This window comes from Schistocerca americana, chromosome 8 (genome assembly GCF_021461395.2).
Source record: "Schistocerca americana isolate TAMUIC-IGC-003095 chromosome 8, iqSchAmer2.1, whole genome shotgun sequence".
Classification (NCBI taxonomy): domain Eukaryota; kingdom Metazoa; phylum Arthropoda; class Insecta; order Orthoptera; family Acrididae; genus Schistocerca; species Schistocerca americana.
Window position 1 is genome coordinate 34,921,377 of NC_060126.1, and position 12,563 is coordinate 34,933,939.

The 12,563-nt window shown below is 47.4% G+C and overlaps 1 protein-coding gene across 1 annotated transcript in view; it reads right to left on the reverse strand.

Annotated features, from left to right (window-relative positions):
- The window catches only part of LOC124545314 (ankyrin repeat domain-containing protein 17-like), a 92,058-nt gene that overhangs the window by 26,394 nt on the left and 53,101 nt on the right, over positions 1 to 12,563 (reverse strand). Inside the window, exon 2 of the mRNA XM_047124216.1 lies at positions 7,401 to 7,977. Coding sequence (XP_046980172.1) covers positions 7,401 to 7,966 — 566 coding nt within the window. The 5' untranslated portion in view covers positions 7,967 to 7,977. The remainder of the gene's footprint in view (positions 1 to 7,400; positions 7,978 to 12,563) is intronic.

Genomic DNA, 12,563 nt, shown 5'->3' on the forward strand with positions numbered 1-12,563 from the left:
AGAATTTTAAAAATACAGTTTCTCAAAATTCTATAAAATCAACAATGTTGTTTTTATAAACAGTAATTGTGTGTGTGTGTGTGTGTGTGTGTGTGTGTGTGTGTGTGTGTGTGTGTGATGCTTGGTATCATATAAAAGCTCCTTAAAAGAGCTTTCCAATGAGGTACATTTTATTGTTCTTGCTTAATTAGAACACGTGTTATAAAGAAAACAACATTGTTGTGCGAGTCTAAAATTTGTCATTTTTTCAATTTTGGAAAGTCCATTACTCGGTAACTTTTTATCAGAAAAATGTGAAAAAATTAATTTGTGGTACTATTTATGAGTACTATAAGCATACTTAATTTCATTTAAATCCAAGAAGGTTAGGATGAAAACGATGGTTTCATTTGTTGATTTGACGTGGAATGACCCTAACTATACAAATTTTTTTGGCGTAGATTCGGTATATTCAATAAAAATAGGGGATTCCTGTTCAAAATGGAACTTGAGGCCACTCATGCAGGCGGCGTAGACACATATGATGATGTACCATACTATGTACACACACCACTGTCTTTGAACTAACACATCGCAAACCTTCACCGTTTACACATCACATCATGAAGCCCATTGCGGACATGCCAGTTTCATAACGAAGTTGTGGGACATTTATATCATAAGCAAGTGGACAAATAAGATGCAGTTGTACATGACACCTGATGCAATAAAAAAGATTTTGGTTAGTAATTACAACATTGTTCCTATTTCAGTTATCAAGACTATTTCAAAACTTTACTTTCAATTACTCAGACAGAACTACAGTTAAAGCTAGTAAGTTAGTGTTACGATACTTTTTAAAATATTGAACAGGCGAGTTTGAGTCTGCGATATTTCTCAATCAATTGAGTGTTGTAAACCAGTCAGACTGCTTAGGCAACATTATATCAAATACAAAATTTGCAGTTTATTAAGCAGCTCATTAACTATGGTATAAATATTTATACCACTAGAGAATTACGTGGTCCTAGGTTTGTACAGAGTATTTGTAATATGAGACAGTATGTAACAAATAATATCTGCATCTGAACATTTCATTGGTGTTGAATTTGTTTGGATATAGTTCAGTAGGAACAACAGATGACATAGGGAAGATCGCAGAAGAAGGAAACACAGAAGAATTCTTTATGTGACCTTTAGTAACACTGAGAAGTTCAAGCAACGCATGAACAATAGAGCAGAGATCTGTTGACTACTCCTCAAAGAAGCAACACAGTATTTTGATCAATAGAACCTCCTCCCAGTGTGTGTAGTAGACGGGAGTGTACTTAGCTACTGCATGTATCCTCTGGAAAAACTAAACAGAAACAGGAGAAAAACGTGAATAAGGGATATGATGCTGCTGTTTTGGTCTTAGGACTGGCTTTTTGTAGCGTGAGGAGGGTCCGGAATATAGAGGGAGTAAGCCCTCCTCCACATCTGCTTATGTAAACTTCTTTACTGGAGTAGTCCTTTCGTGTTTTGAATGGGAACAACACTTCTTAGGGCCTAGAATACTGCTTAAAAATTATACCTAACTTAAGTACTTCGACTGGGGAAAGTAAGGGAACTGTGCTATGGAAACTATGGCTTTTTTAGTTTTTTTGTTTGTTTTGGTTCTAGGGCGCAAAACTGCTATGGTCATTAGCGCCTGGTCCGTGACTTAGGAAACAGTAAAGAACCGAAAATGGAAACCAGCAGCAATGGGAACGAAACTCAAAAAATTGGAGAAACTAAAAGCAGAAGGAAGGCTTAAACATCCACCACAGAAAGGGCTTGGTTGTCCCCAAGAAAGGCTTCAAATGACTGACGTCATTTCACTGGCACTAATAAACTCGAGAACGCGATCGGCCAAGCGCGTGTCATCTGCTAAAATTGACGATATATCAGGTGACAGCTGTATACGGATGCGTAACGGAGTAAAATAGGTGCACTCAAAAGGTGTCTTACCGTCCACAGCTGAGAGCAGTGGGGACAGAGTGGGGGAGGATCGCCGCTTAAAAGATGTCGATGGCTAAAAAGACAGTGCCCTATCCAGACTCTAGTTAAAATTACCTCCTCCCGACGACGCGTTCGGGAGGACGAGGTCCAAGCACAGATAAGAGCTTTCACTTCCCGCAATTTTTTATGGGGAAGTGTCGACCAATGTGCATGCCATAAAGGAACAACACGACCACATAAAACGCTCAGTAGGCCGGCGAAGGGAATTTATTGAATAGCTGGCCGAAGAAGAGAGACTGCAGCCTTGGCCGCTATTTCGGCCGTCTCATTTCCACAGATACCAACGTGTCCCAGAAGCCAGAGGAACGCCACCGAGACACCCCCGGTGGAGCAAGTGCAAACAGTCCTGAATCCGGTGGACCAGAGGGTGGACAGGGTAGAGAGCTTGGAGACTGAGGAGAGAGCTGAGAGACTCTGAACATACCGCTGATGGCGGCGGATGTAGTGGGCAGCCTGGAGAACAGCTTAAAGCTCCGCAGTATAAACCAAACACTGGCCGGGAAGCCAAAATTTATTTGGAGTGTCGCCAACAATATAGGCACTCCCTACACCAAATGATGTTTTCGAGCCATTAGAGTAAATAAATGTGGCTCTCTTCATTTGTGCAGATAGAGCAGCAAATGCCCGAGGACAAACAAGTGAAGGGGTACCATCCTTGGGAAACTGACAAAGGTCACAGAGCAGGCAGATCCAGGGACGGAGCCAAGGCGGTGCTCTACCCCAAGTTGTCAAGAAGGTTTTAGGAAAGCGAAAGGAAAGAGAATGGAGCAGTTGACGGAAGTGGACTCCTGGTGGTAGTAGGGAGGAGGGGCGGCCTGCATACCCTACATCAAAGGAGGCGTCGAAAAAAATGTCATGGGCTGGATTACCAGGCATGGAAGACAGATGGCTAGCATAACGACTCAGAAGGACTGCTCGCCGATTGGACAGCAGAGGTTCAGCAGTCTCAGCATAAAGGCTGTCCACAGGGCTGGTGTATAAAGCTCCGGACACTAAACCTAATCCACGGTGGTGAATAGAGTCGAGACGCCGAAGAATAGACGGCCGAGCAGAGGAGTAGACTATGCTTCCATAGTCCAATTTCGAGCGCACTAAGGTGCGATAGAGGCGGAGAAGGACCACTAGGTCCGCTCCCCAGGAGGTACCATTCAGGACACGGAGGGTGTTGAGGGATTGCAGACAGCGAGCCGAAAGATAGGAAACGTGGGAGGACCAGCACAGTTTTCTGTCAAACATAAGACCCAAGAATTTAGCGACGTTTGAAAACCAAAGGTTGACAGGACCTAGATGTAAGGAGGGCGGAAGAAACTCCTTACGTCGCCAAAAATTAAAACAAACGGTCTTACTGGAAGAAAAACGGAAGCCGGTTTCGATGCTCCAAGAATGGAGGCGATCGAGACATCCTTGAAGACGACGTTCAAGAAGGCTGGTCCGTTGAGAGCTGTAGTAGATCGCAAAATCGTCCACAAAGAGGGAGCCCAAGACATCAGGAAGGAGACAATCCATAATTGCATTGATGGCAATGGCAAACAGTACAACACTCAGCACGGTGCCCTTTGGTACCCTGTTTTCTTGGGAGAAAGTACGGGAGAGAGTAGTGTTCTCCCGCACCCTAAATGTGTGCTCTGGCATAAATTCGCGAAGAAAAAGGGGCAGCTGACCTCGAAAGCCCCAAGAGAACAGTGTGCGGAGGATGCCTGTCCTCCAACAGGTATCGTATGCTCGCTCTCCAGATCAAAAAATATTGCTACCGTTTGGCGTTTCCGGAGAAAATTGTTCATGATATAAGTGCAACAACATGGTCAACTGCAGAACGATGCTTTCGGAATCCGCATTGGGCAGGTGTTAAAAGACTGCGGGATTCCAGCCACCAAGCTAAACGGTAATTCACCATATGCTCCAAAACCTTACATACACTACTCGTGAGAGAAATGGGGCGATAGCTAGAGGGGAGATGTTTGTCCTTTCCAGGTTTCGGAACAGGAACGACGATAGCTTCCCGCCATCGTCTGGGAAAAGTACTGTCGGTCCAAATTCGATTATAAAGGCGAAGGAGGTAACGCAGACTATGGGTTGATAAATGCAGCAACATTTGGACGTGGATACCATCTGGACCTGGGGCGAAGGAGCGAGAAGAAGAGAGGGCATGTTGGAGTTCCCGCAAGGAGAAAACAGTATTGTAGTTTTCGCGATTTTGAGAGGAGAAAGCAAGAGGTTGCACTTCCGCTGCACGTTTCATCGGGAGAAACGCTGGCGGGTAATTGGAAGAGCTCGAAATCTCAGCAAAGTGCTGACCCAAATGAGTTAGAAATTGCGACGTGGTCCAATAATGTATCATGCGCGACAGTGAGCCCAGAGACCGGGGAGAAACTAGGCGCGCCTGGGAACCGTCGAGGCCGACTCCAAACTTCCGAGGACGGAGTGAAGGTGTTAAATGAGCTAATAAAGAATTTCCAGCTTGCCTTCTTGCTATCGCGGATGACATGACGGCATCGCGCTCGGAACTGCTTATAGCGGATACAGTTGGCCAAAGTAGGATGGTGGCGGAAAACGCGGAGAGCACGTCGCCGCTCACGTATTGCATCACAGCATGCCTCGTTCCACCAAGGAACTGGGGGGCGCCGGGGCAATTCGGAGGTGCGTGGTATTGAATGTTCCGCAGCTGTAAGAATAACGTCGGTAATATGTGTGACCTCATCGTCGACGCTGGGAAAGTGACTGTCATCGAATGTCGCCAGAGACGAAAAAAGTGTCCAATCGGCTTGGGCAAACTTCCAGCGTCGCGGGCGCATGTAAGGCAGTTGAGGCTGCAGTCTAAGGACACATGGAAAGTGGTCACTCGAGAGTGTATCATCAAGGGCGAACCATTCGAAGCGCCGAGCTAGCGGAACAGTACCGACCGCAAGGTCCAAATGAGATAAATTTGTCGTGGAGGCAGATAATGTAGGGACCCCAGTGTTGAGGCAAACTAGATCTGCTTGGTGGAAGACGTCTAGCAATAGTGAGCCACGTGGACAAGGATGTGGAGATCCCCAAAGCGGGTGGTGGGCATTGAAGTCCCCAACCAGCAAATATGGGGGTGGAAGCTGACCAAGAAGATGAAGGAGATCAGCTCGTGCCATTGGTGTGGACAATGGAATGCATACAGTACAAAGAGAGAACGTGTATCCGGAAAGGGAAAGGCGGACGGCGACAGCTTGGAAGGGAGTGTTTAAATGGATTAGGTGATAATGGAGAGTTTCATGGAGAAGAATCATGAGTCCTCCATGTGCTGGAGTGCCTTCAACAGAGGGGAGATCATATCGGACAGACTGAAAATGAGGGAGAACAAAGCGGTCATGGGAACGCAGCTTTGTTTCCTGAAGACAGAAGATGACCAGCGAGTAGGATCGTAAGAGGTGCGACAATTCATCCCGATTGGCTTGAATACCGCGGATATTCCAGTGGATAATGGACATAGGGTGAACAGAAAATGGAGGAATGTGACCAAGGTCGCTGTCAACTCAACGACTGCTCTGAGCTTGTGACCGACAGCATGGAATGGCATTCAGCTGAAGGCAGAAGATCCTGATCCATAGGTTGGTCAGGAGCAGCTCCTGCCACCAGCGATCGGCCGGTTGATCGGCCACCAGCAGTGGGCCTCGGCGACACAGAAGACGGCCAAGGGCGATTTCCGCCAGGTGGTGTTGTAGATGGGACACGCCTTGGCGGAGAAGGAGAGGAACTGGGTTTCTTTGTAGCCTTCTTGGAAGTATGATGTTTAGAGGAAGGAGGAACGGATGGTTGGGAAGTTGCGGTACGTAAAAACTCTTCACGAGTATGCTCTTTTTTCGAAGTCTTGGTGTCTGACTTTTGGGCTCGAGATTTAGCAGGAGTCGACGAAGGGTGAGCCGGAGTGGGCAGGCGAAAGTGGTGAGGTTGTACGGGCGATCTTTGGGCTGGCCGATCTGATGACCGTGGCACTAAAGGTGAGGTCGCAAGTCTGCCTGGCGGTCTCCTTTGTTGGCCGAGGAGAAGCAAGGACAGTGCTGTATTTTCCTGTCTGAGGTACGGTGGGCTGTCGACTGGCGAATAATTTTTGAGCAGCAAAGGTCGACACCTTTTCCTTCACTGTGATTTCCAGGATGAGCTTTTCGTCCTTAAAAACGGGACGATCTCGAGAGGAAGCAGCGTGGTCACCCATACAGTTGATGCAGCGAGGGGATGAGGTGGACAAGCACCCTCATGGGCATCTTTGCCACACGTAACACATTTGGCCGGATTGGAACAGGACTGGCTGGTGTGATTGAACCGCTGACACCGATAGCAACGTGTAGGGTTTCGGACGTAAGGGCGAACGGACATTATCTCATAGCCTGCTTTGATTTTCGATGGGAGTTGAACTCTGTCAAATGTCAAGAAGACAGTGCGGGTTGGAATGATGTTCGTGTCAACCCTTTTCATAACCCAATGAACAGCTGTTACGCCCTGGTCAGACAGGTAGTGCTGAATTTCTTCGTCAGACAATCCATCGAGGGAGCGTGTATAAACGACTCCACATGAGGAATTTAAAGTACGGTGCGGTTCCACCCGGACAGTGAAGGTGTGTAGTAGTGAGGTACGCAGCAATTTTTGTGCCTGGAGGGCACTGACGGTTTCTAACAACAGGGTGCCATTCCGTAATCTGGAACAAGACTTTACAGGACCTGCATTTGCGTCGACACCTTTCTGAATAATGAAAGGGTTGACTGTGGAGAAGTCGTGACCTTCGTCAGAGCGAGAAAACAAGGAACTGTGGCATCGATGGAAGAACTGACTGTGGCTGAGACTCAGTCAACTTACGTTTGTGAGCAGACATAGTGGAAGGTGAGGAAGGTATCAGCTCGGGTAAGCACCCCTCCCTGGGCCTGGGCGTTACCAGGGGGTACGTACGTGTCCTATCTGTCTACCCGGGGCGGGGAATTACGCGTTACCCCGTCACCGGCTACGCATGGAAGTGCATGGGTCGGCCTTCAGACACGCACAGGGAGGAAGAAAGGGAAAGGAAAGAAGAGAGGTCTCAAACGCCGCAGCGGAGAAATGGGTAACGAGAAAAGGTAAGGAAAAGAGAAGGACAAAGGAAGGATATACAAGCAAGGGAGGCGAAGAATGTGGTACATTTACAAGCGTCCGTCTCCAGACGAAGGCACAAACCATACTCCCAGAGGGGGAGAAAGGGAAGGAAAGAGCCAGAGGTGAGGGGGGGGCGAAGATGGGGGATGGGGAAGGATGCGGAAAGGCAAGATATGCAGCCCAGAAAGGAAGGAAGGTCACATTATCTCGGGGTCCCATGCTCTCTACGCACATATCCACAAGAGTTGTGGACCCTCTGGGGAGAGGTAAGTGGCTTGTTATGTGCTTACCTGGCTTCTGCTGGAGGATCCGCGAGCAGCTGACCCAGTGTGACGATGTCTTCAGGCTGAGTGCGCACTGCGTCAGCCCAGCCCTGTGTGGTCATGACCTGAAAGGCGTTGGCCTTGATGAAGTTAACGGCGGCCTGCCTGAGGCTGGTGCAGGAGTGCCTGATCGCCAGAACAGCTGCGGCCGCCGCAGTCTCGACGGACAGCTGAGCGGCCACGAGCTGCTCGCACTGAGCCTTCAGGGCCGACACGCCGTATTTATCAGCGGCTGCCAGCAGCTGGGGGGCCAGGCTGGGCAGCTGAGGGGCCTGGAGGGTGTAGAGGTAGGCGACCAGCTGGCGCAGCACCGGGCCCTCCACGTCCGGGACTGCGACCTCACCGGTGTTGGCTTCCAGTGTGTCGTGGCGAAACATGCCGCCAAACACAGGACTTCTATCGGCCAACACAGCTTTGTGCACCACGAGACGGGTGCAGCCTGCCACCAGTGTGACGACTGCGCCGTCCCCTGCGTCCAGAAGGGCGCCCAGGTCCACGGCTGTGGTCTCCATAACCTCCTGGGTGGGTTCCATTGTGGATGACTCTGGAACATGGCGGCACTCCGCAGCCATTTCTCCTCACACGGCACACACTATACTTGTACGAGCCACAGGCAGAACAGTGTCAAGCAAAAGTTGGTAAATGTTTTGACATCTGCACACTCGGCCTTCATGTCTTGAACAGGCCTCCCAACCCTCTGTCTCTCGAAAGTCGCGCATGTGTAGAACCAAATATAAATATCAGCCTTGCAAACACATAGAGACCATACTGCAGAGTGGAAGGTCTGGCCATTATCTCAATTAGTTTAGAATAAGAGATGCAGTTAGTGCCTGAGACGTTAACACACAGCCCAAGCGAGGGTGTAATCTACATAAAGCGAATTGGGAACATTGAAAGAGAACATTCAATCTAAAGCCACTGCAAAAAAGCGTAACTGATTTTGACGCCACAGACAACGAGATTATCCAAATGTCGCAGACAGCGCACGACAAGGCAATCCCAATATTTGTGTGGTAGCCAATGGTTTTCAAACTTCCCTGATGTTTCACCCCATAGAGAGAGACAGCACAGCAGATGGCAAGGCACTACCATAGAACCTCAGAGAAAACAATCACAAACAAGGCTGAGTTTCCATCGTAACAGTCAAATGAGAATATAAAGAACTGTTACACCAAACAAGAGCAGAAAAATGCGAGCTACATTTCAAGGACCAAACGGTAGCAGAAGACATCTAGTGTTTCACATACAAACTTTCAACAAACACGGTTCCATTACCCACTATTATCGACTTTGAGACGATCTAGAGGTATGACGACGATGGACCAGAAGACATTAGTACTCTGTTGCCAGAATACATGACAGTTATCTTCGCTCTGAACTACCCCAGCAGCATGTGAATAATGGTGTTTTGATTCGATTTGACAAGAAGCACATAGGCCTGGGCAGTAATAAAATTAAAAAAGAAAAAAGAAAAAATCAACAGAGGTTGAGATAATTATGGCGTAAGTTCTGCATCAGCTAGTGGACCACATTTTACCGTATCTAACAGCGTCATCCGCGAAATTCCTTTGCAAGTATGAGCAAGCAGTATCTGCAAAATCTCAAGTAAAACTACAGATAAGACAAAGAGCCAAAACAACTTTGCCCTAAAAATATTGAGGAATTTCACGTAACGTCCATTACAAGGGGTTGGTGAAGGAGGCACTGTGTCCTTCCTAAAAAATTAAATTATAGCTGCAACATGCTTTTGAAGAGGCAATTATATGTAGTTAGGGTCCAAAACGTGAAAATACCATTCAAGACATTGTTAGCAATATCAAACCACCTTCCATATGTATACTACTGACTTTGTAACCAACACAAGGTTTCTTTCAACCTTGTTGACTTTTACTCTAAACGTAATTTTTGAAGACTTACGGTATGTAAGTAAGGCCCATAACATGGATATACTGATTACAACTTTCATTGGGGAAAGTGACATCTACTGCTGTCACTTAAATTTTTATGTTAACTGAATTGAAATATTAAAAACATATATGGAATCTGATATAATTGATTAGCAACAGCAAATACTTTTTCAAAATTTTAAAATATAGAGAAACTGACTGGATTACCACACGTGCTACAGACAGGCGTAAGTACCCCCATCCCTGCCCACCTAGGTATTGTGAGGATTAAGTCTTACAGCACGATTCGTTTGGTAAACACTCAGCCAGAGTACAGGAAAACGCTCCGTGCCGCCAACTGAGCCATCGTAGACAGATAAAAGCCATGAACTCCTGTATAATCGTCTCATGAAAGGGAAATACACCGAGGGTGCAGTAAATCAAGCAAGACATAATGCGAATACCTCAGACAAGTATGTTATAGGCATAATGATTGATAATGCTGTGGATATCGATAATTTATGGTTGCCTACCCAGTTCAAAAGACTGAAGTGGATGGTCTGTCCCAATTCTCTCTACAACATCCTAAGAGATTACTCCAGACAGAGGCAGATGAAACTGGAATCCGTCGAATGTAAATTGTGAGAACGTCACCAAAAACTGCTCACAGGTTTCTGTTGTCATTAATGAACACGCTTCAAAGCATACCAAACACTAGAGGCTTGAAGACGATGTACTAAATACTCTCATAAAATGTACCAGTGCAAGAGGAAATTAGTAGGGAAGTTATTGCAGGACTAAGTAATTGGTGCATAGGAAACGAAAAATAGCAGCACAAAAAATGTTTATATGTTAGTGACTATTATCAAGACTATAAAAGCAAACAATCAGAATAAAGAACCAACCAGTGAAAAGTGATGAATCGTAAACATCCCTCATTATAAACACGAGTATCAAGGAGAGCACCTAGTAATCGTGTATCGGAGAAGTATTAATATCCTCAACAGACCAGCAATGAAACAAGCGCATATCACTTGCAAAATTCTGGCTGCTTTCGTACGACTACGTGTATCCCATCTTTACCACTGTAAACTTGCAGAGACAATGTAAAGTGCACACGTAACCACGAATCTGATAGTAATTTCATGAGTTTTAGTGGAAATAGAAAGTCAATAGGACTTTAAACATTTTGGTTCACGAAGGTAGAAGCCGGACCACCCTGTATGTATCATAAACTTACAGGAAACGATTTCTGAGTAGTTTCGCGGCGTTTCTCTGGTAAGTATTGGCTGATATTTTCCTTAACGCTGCTTTGCACCACCTAGACAGTACCTGCTACGACAGAACGAAGGAACGAGGAGCAGCAGGAATGTAGACTGAACTGTGAGAATGTGATAGCAATAAGAAGGAAAAACGAACTCCGCCCCGCCGCAAAACGTATTACCGTGGGTGCCGGAAGGTACAAGCCAGGTATCAGCCATTGCCTGTACTTTGTGTCGGACTGTGTTCATTTGATAACTGGATTCAATTAGTCTGTGTGTCGTACCGTTGCAAAGTCGGAAGAGGAGTTATCGACTCTAAGCACAACGGGGCACTTAGCATGTGAAGAAACCGCAAGGACTCACCGTAGAGTGAGGGAGGGGCGTCTCCAGTCAAGTGATGCTCGTCGCTGCAGACAACACACAGGGCGTACCGGCAGCTGCTGGAGTCGCAGTGTGCTCAGCGACACAGCCCGGCCTTCATTATTCGTCTGCAGGAAGCTGCGTGACGTCGCCGTGCCTCGGACATGCTACTCGCGTTACCGTAATGATGTGGCGCATATCTGCGTGCAGTTTATCTCAAGCGTCTGTCACCAGGTGTAACAACCTCAACTTCAGCAGGCTTATATAATCCGTCTGTCTATTCCCACGCGGACATTGCACTGAATGCAAAATGTCAGAATACTGTGATGCTGATTAGGATTTGCGCTGTATGGCAGAAAATATTGTCCCAATCTCAGATTGGGAAAAACCAAACTTTTGATTTCTTTCTATTGTGTCAGTGTCTGCAGAATGAGTGTGGTTGTATTTCATATGTTTTTTTTTTTTTTTTTTTGGTAGGGTTTAAGGGCGCTCAACTGCTGAGGTCATTAGCGCCCAGTCACTGGTGTTAGAGCACAAGGAACCTGCTAAAACTCAAGGGGATGGGGGGACATCAAAAGGACCTGACAAAGATGCAGATGAAATAAGTAAAAAGGTTAAATGTCTTTGGTCAAGCCAGTTAAAGTTATAAAACGCAGAAGACGAGCAGCTGCTCGAGCGTCATCAGCTAAAACATCCGGTAAGGTAGATGGCAGGGACAGGAGAACACGAAATTGACTAAAACGGGGACACGACAATAAAACATGGCGCACCGTTAATGCCTGACCACAAGGGCACTGCGGGGCTGGGTCACCAGAGAGCAGGTAGCGGTGGCTAAACCGGCAATGCCCAATCGGCAACCTGGTCAGAAGGACCTCCTCGCGCCGAGATGGTCGGGAGGAAGTTGTCCAAGCAGTTGGGAGCGGTTTTACTGCCTGGAGCTTGTTTCCTTGGAGGGATGACCAAGCATCCCACCACAAGGACACAAGCCTCTTACATACATCCCCACAAACGTCAGATGACGGGACACAATGGGAGGCTGGCCGAGGCTGGAGGACTGCAGCCTTGGCTGCAGCATCCGCAGCCTCATTCCCAGGCACTCCTACATGTCCGGGGACCCACAGAAAGCTGACAGAACCGCCATTGTCAGCGAAAGAATGGAGGGACTGCTGTATTCGTTGAATCAAGGGATGGACCGGATAGGGAGCCCCAAGGCTCTGAAGAGCACTGAGTGAGTCAGTGCAGAGTACATACGATGAACGGCGGTGGCGGCGGGCATACTGAATGGCCTGATGGAGAGCAAAAAGCTCGGCCGTAAAGCTGGAACATTGGTCAAGGAGCCGGTATTTAAAGGTGGCGGTCCCGACGACAAAGGTACAGCCGACACCATCGTCAGTTTTGGAGCCATCGGTGTAAATAAAGATGTGACCAGCAAGTCGAGCACGAAGTTCGACACACCGTGAGCGATACACTGCAGCTGGAGTACCCTCCTTCGGGAGTGAGCTGAGGTCGAGATAAATACGAACCGGAGCCTGAAGCCAAGGTGGTGTCGGGCTCTCACCCTCTCTGAAGGTGGTAGGGAGGGCAAAATCCAATTGTCGAAGCAGGCGACGGAAGCGGACTCC